Raw genomic sequence first — 16,565 nt, forward strand, 5'->3', positions numbered from 1 at the left:
GAAATAACTGGTAGGGACAGAAAAAAAAGACTAGTTCAAGATGTGATAAGTCCACAGTGTATGAGATAAGTTGGGAAAAGAAGGCAAAGGCCACCAAATGAAAAGCCCTTTAGACCCGTTTTGGAATTCGAGTTTAACCCTTGGTGGAAGGAATCAGTTCTGTTTACAAAGATGTCTTGGGCAGTTATGTAGAATAAGGAATAGAAAAATGTGACTCTGGAATAAGGACACTAGTTAGGAAACTACTAGTATGGATTTCTAAAAGTTGTATTTGACCAGAAAGAAAAGGATGTGTACAGAGAAGGGAGAAGGATGTCTGGTTGGATCTGATTTTGCCACGTTCTTCTTGACTGCCCTGGTTTCTCTGCTCTGTTCAGAGAGCGCCCTCTAGCATCCTGGTAAAGGAGTGGTGAAATGCTACGTGAAACTTTCTGCCTGAATGCTGAATTATTCAGCAACATTTTTACCTAACTACATGGATAATTATTATGACAGAGAACGTGTGTGTGTGTGTGTGTGTGTGTGTGTGAGAGAGAGAGAGAGACAGAGAGAGAGAGACAGAGAGAGAGAGACAGAGAGAGAGAGACAGAGAGAGAGAGAGGGAGAAACATTAGAACCACCAGAAAATCTTCTGTCTTAGCAGCTTACCTTAACATCCAAGGTCAGTCACTTTTCTTTTTCTACTTTCCCAACATCAAATAGAATATTATATGGTATATTTGAAAATAGAATAAAAAGTAACTTCAGACACTCCCCCAGTGCTTCTCAGGGAGGATTTTGCATTCCATTTGTCTCCCTTTTTCTAACTCCCTTCAGATATTTTACCTCTTTAGCAAAAGTTCATTTGCCTTTAAAACTACTGGCTGCAGCCTTAATTATTTTGAAGGCAAAGTGTGTCTTAAATCATCTTTGTAACCCACACTGCCTGTCACAGAGTTGGCACATGTTTGTTCCAGTAAAAGAACAGTAAATATTTTCATAAAAATGTCAGGCATTTTTACTGTTAACCAGCTTTCAGAAGAATTTTCTGCATAAGAGCAGTTATTTGGTATTAAATTTACTTCTGTTTTGGCTTTCATCACGTTTGTTTTCGTAAACTATTTTAATCTTTAGCCAAATGCTTTATGTCATTTTAAATTGCTGTTAGTTTTTAGGTATATTCATTGAAACCATTTATTCCTATTGCCACAATTTAGACTTTAATGATTTCAGTGAATATTATTTTTCTGGAAGCACTGAACATACTTATTTATTTTCAACAACAATAATAATAAGCCTGGGGCTAGGGGTATAGTTCAGTGGTGGAACATATGCTTAATATGCACCGGGCCCTGAATTCAGCACAAAAAAATAAAAATGAAAATAAGCCTTATCAGCAGTGCTTGCAATGAGAGCATCAGTGCTACATGGGTTTAAATCTGTGATCTGTGTCCTCAGTGGCTTTGTGTCTGACCATGCATTAAATTCATGTCTGACCTCCAAGAATATTAAAAAATGCCTGTATACACTGAACATTGATTTATTTCCCTAGTTTAATAATCCATTAATTTATCTAAATCACTGTATCATGGGGACCCACTGTCACAAGAGGGGCACATCAGATTTATTCAGGGAGCTTTTAGGTTACATGATCCCTCTTTAAATTCTAATACAATCCTATCTAGCACCCACTGAGAGTTATCATTAAAGAGACCACAGTTACCAATAGCTTTTAAGATTAAAAATAACTAGTAAATCTCATTTAGTGTACTTATATTATTAAGCCATGTTTCCTTTTGCACAAATATCACGAGTTTGCTACATTCTTTGAATTTTATTTTATTTGTCCCCAGAGTACCTAATTTCAGTGTCTTAGAAGGTCCCCTTTAGGTCAAAAATTTAACAAACTATCCTGGAATATTCATCATGTCCATGCCCTTCATGATTTCATACTCTGATCACATATAGCCCCTTTTCTTACCCATCTGTTTCTCTACCCACTACCCTTTTTAGACCCCCAAAGTTATTTTAATTGCCCTCCACTGACTGTTCTCCAGCTTTGTTTGTCTTTTTTGAGAAAAGTGACCTGAATTACAGTAATATTTCAGATGTAGATTAAACTATGGCTTTATACATAATTAAGATCTGTGTTGTTTTGTTTTCTACTTCTGTTCTTGGGGGTGACATTTTATCTACATTTTTTTGAAGATCTTAAGTAAATTTTGTCCACTTTTATCTTTTGATTAAATTACACTAGTATTCACCTTGAAATTGTACCTCAAGAAAAGGAAGGTACTTCTAAATAAATGGCTAATTATTTCTTAGGTTCTTTTTTACAAAAGTATTTAGAAATACTTTCTCCCCCCCCCCCACCCCCCCCTCTCTCTCTCCCTCTCTCTCCCTCCCTCCCTCCCTCCCTCCCTCCCACACACACACACACACACACACACACACACACACACACACAATCCCAATAGTACAGGGTTTCTTTGCAAAAGTTTGATTTGTCAGCTTGTTTTAGAGATACTATCACACACGATTGGCAAGGTGATACTTACAGAAGACCTGCACCAGATGCTTCTTTAGGTGTTTTTTTGTTTTTTGTTTTGTGGGCAGTGGGGGGTGGGGGGGTCCTGAAATAATTCTTTTACCCACTATTATCAGAGAAAAGAATTAAAGTAACCAGATGCTTTTCTAAATCCCTTGCAGGTATTAACTTGTGGAGTAGATGGCTATTATTCCATATCTATAGATTAGAAAACTGGGGTAGAGTTGCAGAATATCTTACCCAAGGTCGCTAAGTGATAGAGTCCTTATTGGAACTTCACCTCTCTGGCTCTGGGCCTATCTTCTCAGTGGGCTTCATGTGTTTACATATTGTTGCTTTTTTTTTTTATAGTAGTAAGTTAAACTAACTTACTTACTAATACCCTTAAATTTTCTTATTTCTTATACCTTTTACCTCTGATTCTTACAAAGCCTAAGATTTTACATTACAAATCGTATTGGCAAAATTCAAATTTGACCTTTCTTATCTCTAGTTTCTTGTGATTTCTCTAAAACTGAACTTTAGAAATGTAAAATTTAAGATTAGAAACTTTAGTATTGAAACATGACCCTTACCAGTGACCTGCACTTCCGCCAAAAGTGTGTTTGGAACAGCTGTTTAAGTTTCTGATTTCCAAAAAAGGCTGTTAGTCCTTAAAGCATATAAAAGAATCTGTAGGAAGTTTGGCATAACCACTTTCACAAACCTCCCTGCATTGGTCGGTGAGTGGTTGATGATGATGCTGAGCACCCGGAAACGCCTGTCTAAAACCCTATTCTATTTTACAGTGGATAGCCTGCTGAAATACACTGGCTATGGGAACGCCGCAGGACTGTTGGCGGCCAGAGGCCTCTTGGCTGGAGGAAGAGGAGATAATTGGTACTCAGAGGACGAGGACACAGACACTGAAGAATACAAAAATGCAAAACCAAAGTATAGTATCAAGTTTCTTTTCATCTAACTATAGCTGTGCCTATGAGTTGGTTATTTACCTCTCACTTTCTTTGTCTTTCATTTTCTAGTGATTCTTTTCTCTTGTGGATTTGGAAGCTTTCCTTTTAATGGTGTTTTTAGAGGCAGTTTCATAGCTAGTGTCTTAGAGAATGACTTAAAGTGATTGAGGAAGGATAATATTGCAAGAAATGTTCTGTCCCATGATGTTTTCAACGTGTTCATTGTCCTCTCTCAAGTATTAAGAGAGCTGGTGATTTTAGAAGTCTATCATCTACTAAAAACATGACTGCTTATTATTTTCCTTCCCTTTCCATAGGAGATTTTATATGGTCTAACCAAGACCAAATATTTAACTTGGTTACTTGATATTTCAGTCTTTCTCAGAAATCTAAATGTTAGTTCCATACATTATGATGTTCTCCCTTACGGAAGAACTCTTACAAGTCAAAAAAATATTGCAACAAGGCATATTACTATCCAAAGGAAGAAGTCTGGCTCCACATTGAATTTTAATCAAACGTACACTTAAGGATCAATTTTTAACAAGTGTTATCAGTGCACTGAAAAGGCAAACCTGAAACTATGAAGTCAAAGTCAGTGCTTACAAATTAAAATCACTAATTCTCCCCGCCCCCAACAAACCACCTGTCCTTCCTTCTGCTCCCTCCCCATCCTTTTCATTCCCCTCAACCTCTGTCTCAGATAAATTTTTTAGTTTCCATTCATTAGTAATTATTTGAGCAGTTTTTGCTGGATTCCATTACTGAACATTAAGAAGGTGCCCTTCCCTTTTGGCATTATCAGTAATGTTGAGATATTGTTTTCTATTGATAGTATGAAGTGATCAAGTATAGATGATCATAATCTGAAAATTTTGGTTTGGAGGGGTTTGTTTTGTTTGGGGGCGTTTACATTCAGATTATGCCCTGTTGACATAAAAGTAACAGGTTGTCAGAAGAGGAAAGTGACATTCCCTATAGAATAGTAAGATAAGTGACCTATTTCTTGCCAAATCAGGTCTGAGTAGGTAGTGTTGCTTTTAGCATTCCCAGTGCTATCTCTCATCCTCCACAGGATCTTACAGAATGTGTCTTAGGGAAAAAGGATCTTTATACAGCGGAAGCTAGCAGTGACTAAACGGTACGTTCTTAAGACTGCCACTATTTAGATGCTATAGATTGGGCGTCTCTGTCAAATATTACAAGTTCAGATAGAGGAATTATTCTTTATTTCTCTAAGTCATCATGCTAAGTTAGTCATACTAGCTCTTGGTTTTTCCATTCCATTAATTATGTTTCCATAGCAATTAAATGTTTTATATCTCTTCATTTGACATGTAAAAACACCCTACTTGAAAAGTCACCCTCCAGCATTTTTTTTTTTCCCCCCTGAGATGGGGTCTCACTAAGTTGCCCAGGCTGATCTCAAACCTGTGAGTTCTAGCAATCCTTTTGCCTCAGCCTCTTGAGCATCTGGGGTTATAGGTGTGTGCCACCGATTCCCATCTAAACATCTCATATTGTAAATGAGGTGATTACTGTAGGCTTTCATTGACTCCCAGGACATGTGGACAGTCAGCTAAGGCAGAAAACTCAAAGAATACTCATGGTTGGTTCATATCTTTGCATCTCAGTGTGTATTATCTGTTTTATTTGGTGGATAACTTTTATAATACTCATGGTCATATACTTAGCAAGCTCCATAATGCTACTGTGGTAAGAAGGAGCTCAGAGAGAACACAGGAGCGCTGGGTCTCTCCTAATAATATAGGAAATAGAATTGACATAGAAGATTTCACTAGAGCACCTTCTGTCTAAATCAATAACTGTGATGTTTGATATTGTTAATATTTTGGCTCTGTTATGGGAAGACTGTATTGGAGCTTTACATCTTAACTGGAATCATTTTCAGTCTTTGAACTTGGTTTATGCTGTTCATAGGAGTGGTGTTATGGTATGATTAGAATGATCACCATTGTCAAATATTGTGTCTTTTAAATATTGATTATTATAAATATAAATGTTTTTCACGTAGCATCACATCTTCCCCCTTCAGGTAGATTTGCATCTATTTTTCTCTTAATTGTTCTTCTTTAAGGTGAAAAGTGTGGTGGAATCTTTACTGTATTACTCCTTCAGTGGTACTTGTGGAAGTGGTGACAAACACAGTACTTCGTAAGCAGGATGACCTTTTGTACTCTAGGAGCAATCTACAGAGCTTAAAGAACTTGTAATGAAAACTTCTTACTAATCTAGTCAAGCTTAAAAAGTTGGCATCTGAGAGGATTGCCTTTTCTCCTACCCCGATTACCTTTCACCAGAGTTCCCAAGATCCAGTTTGCTTTTCTTATGATACATTTATTCACAACAGTTGCTAGTATTGGCAGAAGCAGAGAAATTATTCTTCATCCAGTTGGCCCTAGTCCTGTTGTCAAAAATGTAAGTGGATTCTGATTAATGCACCAAGGTAACCTGTAATCCTTTATTGGAATCTGAAACTGAGAATTGCATGGAGTTTACATTCAGTCTATGAGAGACAGTTAATATCACAGCAATTCTTTTTATGTCAAAATAAATGTATTTAATGGGCTGGAAATGACTTTCTGCAGTTTGCACATTTAGACAAAATAGAATTAAGTTATATGCCACATAGGTTTTTGGTATATGTCTAGCCAGGTTTGTTACATTTTCAGATGAAGTTTGGTCCTTTATCAAAGGGCAACCAAATGTCTAAATTCTAACTTTTAAACCTATTTCTTCTATGTTTCTGAGCATGGAGACCCCTTAACTATATAGATAAAAATAAAAGAATGACACATTACCTTCTGACTAACATGGCTTTATATCATTCTAAACATCAATTGAATGTTGTATGCTTGACATTTGTCTCATTTTAGAACAGTGGCTTTCAGATTAGGTACACAATGTCTGAGGTCTAAAGAGATGTCTTTATGGAGGGGGAAATGGGGTAGCCAAAAGTGGGCAAACTCCCTAGGATACCTCTGACGTTCTTCACACTCCACATTAGTTCATAATTATGTCCAAAGCTTAAAATCATTGCACTAAGCAAAGTCAGGGGCATTTCCTTCTTGACTGTTTATCTTAGCTGTAGCTGTGGCAGCAGCTGAATAGATAGTTTCTTAAGCATAAGGCAAGATCCTTTTTTTCCTTTTATTTGTCAAGATTTTGTTGTGCTGCTTAAATCAAGTTCTAATATAGCTGTCTCATTATGCTTGGGTTATATAAATAATTCCTTTGTTTTTAATGTTTCTTGAAGTATGTGAACCAAAAACCATGATTTCTCTTTGTCCAGTTTGGGCTGTCATGGTATAATTGATATATAGCCTCTCTAGGAACTGGGGTTTATTACTGTAAGCATTCATGAAGCACATCTAAATTCAGATCACTAAAAGACCAGAGTTGAAAATAAAATCATTGCCACTTCTGCCATGGCACACCAGCTCCAAAAGTTTACCCCTTTGTAATTGTTGCAGTAATATCAATTTTGTACTTTCAAATTTGAACTCAGTTTTCCCTCGTATTCTAGTCTGGATTGAGACCATCAAGAGGCCAGGTGTATTAGCTGAACTACAGTGCTGAGCTTTGCTCCAGCTTCCATTTTCTGTAGCTTCACAGCCATCAGTTTTCTAGACCCTTTATAGAAAAGTAGCACTCCTAATCAAATAGCCTAATAGGAAACATTTTAAAAGTAGTATAATTTAAAAAAATTTTTTTTTAGTTGTAGATGGCCACTAGACCTTTATTTTATTTATTTGTATGTGGTACCAAAGATCTGACCCAGTGCCTCACATGTGCTAGGCTAGTGCTCTACCACTGAGCCACAAGCCCAGCCCTGTAAAGTACTATAACTTAAAAAGACATTTTGGAGCTTTCTCTTCTTGCATACATGCATCTTGATATTCATGTAAATGTATTCAATATTTGTGTGGCTGATACATGGTAAACATTTAATAACTACTTGACAAATAAAAGAATGACACCACATTACCTAGTTCTTTCCATTGCTAATCTAATGCAAAGACTTGGATTAGGATGTGGTTTCATAATTTATCCTACTTCTTTAATGTGGAATTAGTGTTAACATTTATACGCTAATTCTAAAATTACTTGAGACATTTTTAGGAACTTGTATCTCTTCACAACATCTTATATGTGAATTTAATTATACCAAACTCCACAAAACCCCTAGTTGTTGTGTGGTTTCTTTAGTGAATAAATATTATACACATGTCTCCATAGTGATAACTAAATGGAATAAATCACTTCCTGGATCATCTGAAGTCTTCATTTCTTATTTCTCAGCATGTGCCTCAACTATGATAGTAATAGCTGGTATTTATTGATTGCTTAATATGTGTCAAGCACTATTCTAAAACCTTCACAAATATTATCTCATCTTCACAACAACCTGTTGAGGTAGAGTTATTCCCATTTTACGGGTGAGCTTAGTGAAGTCAAGTAACTTGTTCAGGACAGACAGTCCATACATGTCAGTCAGCCTGACTCCAGAGCTTGTGGTGTTTGAGGGATTCTACTGTTTTTTGAGGTAGGCGGAGCACATTTTATTGTGCTCTTTACTTTGCCTTTTTATTTCAGGGGTAAAGTATACGTAACATAAGATTTCCCAATCATTACCACTGTCCATCTCCAGAACTTTCTCATCTTCCCCAGTGAAGTTCTCCCGCCTTCTAGCCTCTGGTAAGCACCATTCTTTTTGGTCTCCCTGAAATCTGGAGACCTAAAGTACATGGACTCATAATTGTTCTTTTGTGACTAGCTAACTTAGAACAATGTCTTCAAGATTCACCCATATTGTAGAATGTGTCAAATTTTCCTTCCTTTTTAAGACTGAATAGTATTTCATTCTGTGTGTACACCACATTGTATTTATCCATTCATCATCAACAGACACTTGGGTTGCTTTCAACTTTTGACTGTGATGAATAATGCTGCTGAACATGAGTGTACCAACATCCATTCAGGTCCCTGGTCACTTCTTTTGGATCAATATGCAGAAGTGGAATTGCTGGATCATCTGGTAGTTGTATGCTTAATTTCTTAAGAAATAGCCACACCATTACATAGCAGCTGCAGCCATTTTACATTCCCACCAAGGGTTCGGGACTTGCCTTATTTCTGCTTCCTCACAGCATTTGCTGTGTTCTGGAGGGGAGTGAGTATGTGTGTTCTCAATAATAACCATTCGAGTGGGTGTGAAGTCAGAGCTTGGTTTAACTGCTACTGAGTTCTGCCTCCAAGCCCTTCAAAGGGAGATGTGTTTTACCTTCATTATAGCTTCCCTATACTTTGACATAATCAGAACAGAAAACGAGAAAGTAAATGGGTCTTTATATACCCTGATATCCCTGAAAACACAAAGTTCTATTTGATTCATTCAAATTCTGTAAATATGCATATATATCTGTCAGATAGTTCTGACTGTATCTTCATCATACTCAGAATTTAGTCACCCCTTATTGTCAATACTGCTACCAAGTTAAAATTTTATCACTCTCCAGGATCTTTTTAATAGCCTTCTAATTGGTCTTGGGTTTTTGTTTGGTTTATTTTGAACCCAGGGGCTCTCTGTTACTGTGCCAAATCCCCGGCCCTTCTTATTTATTATTATTATTATTATTGTTATTATTATTATTATTATTATTATTATTATTATTATTTTAAATTTTGAGTTGGGGTCTTACCATATTGCTGAGCCTGGCCTCAAACTTGCAGTTCTGTTGCTTCAGCCTTCCTAGTATGCACCACTGCTGGCTTGTTTTTTGTCTGCAGTGCTGGGAATTGAACCTAGGTTTCACATATGCTGGGCAAGCCCTCTACCACTGAGCTATATCCCAGCCCCCCAACTGGTCTTGTTGATTCTATCTGTGACCTTTTTTTTTGGAGGTGGGGACTGGAGATTGAACTCAGGGGCACTCGACCACTGAGCCACTTCCCAGCCCTATTTTGTATTTTATTTGGAGACAAGGTCTCACTGAGTTGCTTAGCACCTCACTGTTGCTGAGGCTGACTTTGAACTTGTGATCCTCCTGACTCAGCCTCTCGAGCTACTGGGATCACAGGCCTATGCCACCATGCCCAGCTCTCTGTGACCACCTTCATTTTGTTTTCAACACAGTAGTCATTGTGATCTTTAGAAAATATATATCAGACTGTATCAACTGCTGAAAACCCTACCATGGCCAGGAACCAAAGTCCTGGCCATGCTCAGCCATACTTGGGCTTTGTCTTGCTGTGCCCTCACCACACCAAGCTCTTCACAGTTTGTTAAACACTCCAGACACACTTCTGTCTGAGGCCTTTACCTTCAGGGTCCTTCTGCCTGGAATGCTACTGGGTCCTATTGCCTCCCCTCCTTGAAGTCTGTGCTCAGGTATCAGCTTCTTATTAAGGGTAGCAGCACTCCTGCCTGCACCACTTCACCCCATGCCTGTGTTGCTCTTCTCTCACAGCACTTACCACCTCCTACCTCACCATAAGCTTCCTTATTCATTAAATCTGTTGTTTCCTCCACTAGAATGTAAACTCCATGAGGAAAGAGGGTTTGGTTTGTTTGCATCAGTTTTTCTTCATTAAGATGTCCTTCAGAATAATGCCTGGCACACAGTAGGTACTCAATAAATTTTTGTTGAATTAATTCATTTTTTTGAATTGTTAAATAAGGTACTTTTTTGAGTTGGTCAGCCCCTCCTCAGCATTAGGATTCTGTGATGATCGAGTTTCCTACCTTCACCAAGCCCCTTGTCTGGTTAAGGAGAGGGAGCCAAGCAATGGAATTAAAGAAAAACAGGATATGGTTAATGACCGTGTTGTTATTCAGTGGGGGAATATTCTGTGGAGTGTCCTGGAAGGGCATTTTTGCTTCATTCCCGTATAATGTCTCCTTTCCAACCCCACCTGCTTCCTTCTTCCCTGGTCAGGACTTACAAAATACCACTTACCCAAACCCTGACCTGTTTCCTAAAAGTTGTAAATTGTCAGTACATAGGCTGGATTTAGCTCACATAAACATGTTTTGTTTGGCTTACCCATTTAGTGTTGGTTATGTGGTTTTGGTTTTTGCTTTTTATTTTACATAGTGCTTCTTAAGATAATTTAATTATTTGCCAACATTTAGAATTCAAATATTTTGGATGAAAATGTGGATTTCTAGCTTTGTTGGAAAAATTGGCAGTTCCAATAGGGCCTGTGTCCTCACGGAGCAACCAGCTGCTGGAATTGAGTAGCTGCAGCCCCCTTCATATCAGGCACAGATTCCTTTAGCTTCACAGCCTCTCTCTTCACTTTCATCTTACCTGCTTTGTCCCTGTAGGGATTTGACTTTAGAGCTGCTTCTTTTACCAGAATGCTCTGAGTAAAATTTAATCTACATTTTAGAAATTGAAGTTAACTTTCATGTAGCTAAGGGGATTTCCCCCAGCCCCCCGTGCTGGGAATAGAACCAGGGCCTCAAGTTTGCTAGGAAAAGTGCTTTATCACATTGTTGAGTACCACAGCAGCCCTTTGAGAGAACTTTTAATGGCTTTTTGTTGTTGTTGTTGTTGTTGTTGTTGTTGAATGATCTAGTACTGTTGCTGTTGGCCAAAAATGGAAACAATGTGAAGAAAGAGTGGAAGATTTGAAATGTTTTTCAGCTTGTACACATCCATTCCTCTGCTAAGACTTTTTTATGTCTTAATCCTTTTGTCTCTAGGCCCATAGCTGCTGTCAGTTCATACAGTGGTTTAACATAATAATAAAAAGTGCATGATGAAGTGTCCAAACATAGGAATTTAGATATTTCCTGTCACCTAATTGGAAGACATTAATAATCACAGGATTAGAGTGCTAGGAGGATGGAGAGGGGAGCAGAGACAGGGAGGGAGAAAATATGATAAATGTAAACACAATCAAATGTCCACCAGTCAGAGCTTTAAAGGCTGTGTCCAAGACTCACTCTTAGAACAAAATAAAAGTAACCCTAAGATTTAATAGAGCTAAGATTTTGAAACCTGCACAGTTAAACTTCAGACTACTATGGGAGGTTGTTAAGGTGCCAGGTGTTTGTTCATCTGACAGTAGTGTTTTATGAAATCTCACATCATAGTTGTCATGGTGACTTTTATGTGTTTTCCTTTTCCGGGTAGGGACACTACAGGAGACTGACTTGAAGGAGGGCGGGGCAGGAGGACAGAAAGAACTGTCTGTCTCCAGCTACAGGACAGTGGCATTTCCCTATAAGAGAGTGGCACAGTTGAGTGCCCTGACTTGTTTTCTGTGGCTTTGTCTGCATTCTATCAAGAGGGTAAAATGTCCTTTTAAAGGAAAAAGTGAAACATGGATCCCTGAGGTGACTTTGGAGAGGTTGGAATGTTTTACTGCATGGATAGAAGATGAGATTTTACTCTGTAAGAATGAGTTTGTGACTGCTGTGCTTAAGCTCCTACTAGCAAAGGATTTCAGAGCAAGCCATGAAGTCATTTTATCAGCTAGGAGACTTAAAGTCAGCTATAGAAAATAGACATCATTTCCACTAAACTAAGAAACCAAGAAAAGAACCAGCATGTTCTAATCTAAGAATTAATATCTGACTGTGTGCTGTGGTGCCCACAATACCACAGGGCTTACCAGTACATCCTCCTGATAAGTTGTCCCTGATGTTTTGTGCTGATGTCATATTCAAAACAGTCTACAGATCTAATTTTTCAAATTATACCTCCATTAAATTTGAGAAGAGAAACCTTCTCTCAAGTGACAATTGAGCATGATCTCCATAGTTAATATATATATATCTACCTTCCCTTGTACTTTATTCCAAGACCTGGTTTCCTTCATCTGTTTGGGAAGTGGTCTGTGTATGTAATAAGTACATTTATTCATTTATTAAGACAAGTAGTTTTTTTCTAACTTAGCAGGTAGCAAAGGAGAAACCAGTGAAAACAAATGACTTCTTGTCATATGCCTGAGGAAATAATGGATGGGTGGTCATGTTGTATTTTCAGCATGGCATCTGGATATATCTCCATAGTTCTCAAAACCCTTGTCCGAATTTTTGGGAAATACAGTGACCCATTCAGCATTGTTTGTTGATGGCCTCTGACTAGAGGTCTTTTTCTCTTTTATGAGCACCTGAAAAAAGAAGAGGAATTAGTAGCACACAGTGGGTGTGTGCACAGGCACTGTAGCCCAGAGGCTCCTAATCTCATTGTTTGTCAGAATCACCTAGAAAACTTTGGTGCACACACATGCACATACACAGATTTAGTTGATCTAAGGTGAATCTCAGACTTTTTCTTTGAAGTTCCTAAGTGATTCCAGTATACATCTGCCCAAGCTAAAAATTAGTGACTAGCCTGTGGGTTTTTAGGTTTCCCAGAACCCTAGCATTCCTGAAAGTGCCTAGAGGGTACCTTAAGAGGAAGCAAGCAGGGGAGGACAAACTAGGGGCCGTAGGCCTCACTCTCCTCAGCTGCCCTCTTTCCCCCTTTTGCCTAAACAATTCTGCTTTTTTTTCTGTATTAAATATTGAGTTTCTGAAGGGAACAAGTTTTTTAACCAGAGCTCTAGACATATATGTCCTATGCAAGAATGACAACACGCATTTTAACTCTGGTTTTCAAGGATGGTGAGCACTAAGCTTTCCTACAAAATTTGTAATTATGTAGCCTGCGAGTAATGTAGAAAAAGAAAGGAAATGCAAGGTAATAGATAATAATATCCTGTGAGCTAGGCTTTACTTCAAATGAGCTGAGCCCTAGTCAGTGAAGGAAGTGACTTGTCTAAGCAGAAGTCTCAAATGGGGGCTGTGTATGGGCTTCCAGAGGATCTGATTGATAACAGCATCTTTGTTTTGGCTCGCATGATGTCTTTTAAAATTCAGACTGGCACTGTTCTCAAGTTTACTCTAGTCTACGGCACTCCACATGGCTCATTCATTTGCTTATCCTGAAGGGCTGACCTCTGAAAACTTTGGTGTTTCTAGACCCTAGAAAACAATTTATCAGTTTGCTATTTGCAGGGGTTGTTCAACTCTGGAAGCTGAGGTAGGAAGAATCACAAGTTCAAGACCAGCCTCAGCAATGTAGTGAGACCCTGTATCAAAATATAAATTAGAAGGACTGGGGATGTAGCTCAGTGGTAAAGTACCCCTGGGTTCAGTCCCTAGTCAGAGCAACAACAACTGTCTGTACTTGTTTGGTACAAGATATAACATCTTGTCTGCTTCTCTAGAAAAATGTTTTAAGTTACAGATTTAGCAGCCCTTGGAAGTGTGACTTTTATTTCCCCACTTCAGGGGGAAGAAAAGAAAGAAAGTAGTAGTAGTATGGCTTTTATTTAAGAGAATAATTTGTTTGGTATTAAAATGTCATACAAAGTTTTTGCCAAGTATTCCTTATAAGAACTGTATTAAATCTATTTCTAGAAAGCCAAGATGGTACATTGTCTCTTGGTGGGCTAGATTTCATTCCTTTTTTTACCTAGGTCAGATCAAATCTAATTAAAATTGTTCTTCTGCTTTACCTTTTATTATTTAAACACTCATTGCCCTCTGTGGTCTCACTAATGGACTAATTTCCTGAGATTATAAATTGGCATGCTTTCATTTCCAGATTGCAGCCTCTCTGTCATCATTTTTCCAGTTTTTTTTGACATGTTTGTTTTATGCTGTATCACAAATGGATTTCCTCATTTCACCTTCTATGAAGTCATTTGTCCCCTTATAATTAATGAATAAACTGTGCATCCAAGGATATTTATCCAACGGCACCAAATTTTATATTTTTAAAAAGCAACCATGCCTTTACAAAAAAAAAAGTTGGCAAGTCTAGTTTTTTTTTTTTTTTAAATAATGACTGTAGCCCATTTCCCAAATTAGAAGTCAATTTTTAAAATTACTGCAGCAATTCTGTACCATAAAATTACTACCAGAATTATTGCCAATTTTTTGGCTATTATACTCTTTCTTATTATAACTTAAAACTTGGACCAGAAAAGTATAGAAAGAGCATAATTTTTAAACATACAGCATAACTTTTTTTTCTTTTTGTAGCATTAATCTTATCACTGGTCATTTAGAGGAACCAATGCCAAACCCCATAGATGAAATGACAGAAGAACAAAAAGAATATGAAGCCATGAAACTTGTCAACATGCTTGATAAACTTTCCAGGTATTGTATTCCCATCCATTTTTTGCTTGGTTTCTGAAAATGTTCTATTTCTTTGTCTCTCTCACTGAGAGTTACCATAGAACAGCAACTCTGAAAATCCATGTTGATTGGAACAGGGTGGCCCAGGCAGCAGTAGTCAGACACCTCTTGGCTACCATGGTTTTTCTACATGTGCCGCTTCTGGATGTGCATTCTTAAACATTTAAACTCTCAAAGCTAAGATAGTAACTACTAGATCACTGTAATATTTAACCAACTAACCTCCCTGTCTTCAAAAAGATGCTATGAGTTAGGTTCAATGATTTTGCTGCTTCTTGTATTTTTGTTTAAGCCTGTTTTTGTTTTTGTTCCAAATCATTATGCGCTTTTCTTTCCCTTTCATTTTTGATGTGCGAGTTTGCAATTCTGCTTTTTTGGGTTGCTGCTGAAACCAAGAATTCTAAAATGTAATGCACCCAATAGGAAAAAGTGAAAAGAAATAGCTCAAACGAAGGATTTTCTGAAAGCAGGCACTGCATTAATTAGGGGTTCTAAAAACAATCTGCCCTTCCCCTCTTGCTTCATATCTCCTTGCCCTCCAAAAAATAACCAGTTTTGAAAATAATTAAACCAAATATATACTAATCAGCAACAAGTCATCTTAGAGGACTTATTAGAAAAAAATCCTTTCATACTTGACTGAATCCCTCTATTTTCCAGTCATACATTGGGTCACTGTCTCCTTAAGCCATCTTGAGTGAGTGCTTCTGTGTGTTGGTGGCAGCTACCATTTTAAGGTGAACTTCTTTGGTTATCTCCTCTTTCACAGTAGCTTTGTGGGTCAAAAAACAAAAAGAGCTACTACCCCTCAGTCAAGAGAAGAAGCCAACCCAGGAAAAGGAAAGGTGTTACAAAAAAAATAAGCACAGGTGAAGGATAGAGCAGGAGGCTTAGCGTAGAAATAGGTGAGGTTGAGAGACTGACGTGGGAAGGACAAGAAGTGTGGGTATTTTGACACTGCACTCTGAGCTTTCAAATGATGCTAGCAATATGGTAGAAGTTGTTTAGAAGTAACTAACTTCATTATCTATAAAGTATAACTACAGCTTGAGGACTGCCAACTACCCCTTTTAATTATCTGTCTATTCCTAAGATTAAAGTTTACAGCTGACTGTGCTCACAATCTTCAAAAGACATTTTTGACTGTTGGCAATTATATTCTCCATACCTTTGAATGGAACAGACATGTTCTTTCCCTGAAGGAATTAATAGTCACAGAGAAGATATTGAGATAGGGCAAAGCTATTTGAGGCAGAATAACAAGTTCTAAGTGAAAGTATAAAAACAAAATATATTAGCTGGGGATGTAACTCAGGGTAGAGCACATGCTTAGCATGTATAAGGCCCTGGGTTTAATCCCGAGCACCATTTTTTTTAAACGTATTTATACAAAAATAAGATACAAATGTGCTGGCTGCTTCCAGAAGGGTCTGACATAACAAATGAAACATGGGTGGAAGTACAAGTGAGGATGAGAACCACCAGAGCCCATCTGGTAGAAACTGGAGGGGGAATCCTTAGCAGAGACCTGAGTGGAGCATTATTAGTGTTTTAGGACAGTGAATTGGTTAAGTTGAAAAATTTCATATTCTGAACAACAATATGAATTTTTAAAGGTTAACACAGATGCTCTTCAACTGGCCTATCTACCTTGAATGAGTAAAATCCAAACTAGGAAAGTAGAAGATGGGGGAAAAACTGCCTAAGATAATGCAGTATAATCTGGGCACTTGGCTTATCATTAGCGATACTACCAGTTTCATAAGGCATCCCTCATACAGGCACAGAAGATAAAGGTGCCAGTTCCCTCTTTTAATCTCAGTGGAATCCACATATTCTAGAAGCTATCAATAAATAA

At 37.8% G+C, this 16,565-nt stretch overlaps 1 protein-coding gene across 9 annotated transcripts in view; it reads left to right on the forward strand.

Moving 5' to 3' along the window:
* Positions 1–16,565, forward strand: part of RIC8B (RIC8 guanine nucleotide exchange factor B) — a 108,754-nt gene that overhangs the window by 77,598 nt on the left and 14,591 nt on the right. For 7 of the 9 annotated variants that reach the window (XR_013764296.1, XR_013764297.1, XR_013764298.1 and 4 more), the window contains 2 exons: positions 3,316–3,460; positions 14,549–14,668. Coding sequence is in view for 5 of the 9 variants with exons in the window: in XM_079143096.1 (XP_078999222.1) it covers positions 3,316–3,460; positions 14,549–14,668 (265 nt within the window). In the remaining 4 variants the exon portion in view is untranslated. The remainder of the gene's footprint in view (positions 1–3,315; positions 3,461–14,548; positions 14,669–16,565) is intronic. The other 2 variants (XM_079143098.1, XM_079143099.1) reach the window with 1 other exon arrangement.

The sequence above is a fragment of the Sciurus vulgaris genome (genome assembly GCF_902686455.1).
Source record: "Sciurus vulgaris genome assembly, chromosome: 5".
Lineage (NCBI taxonomy): Eukaryota > Metazoa > Chordata > Mammalia > Rodentia > Sciuridae > Sciurus > Sciurus vulgaris.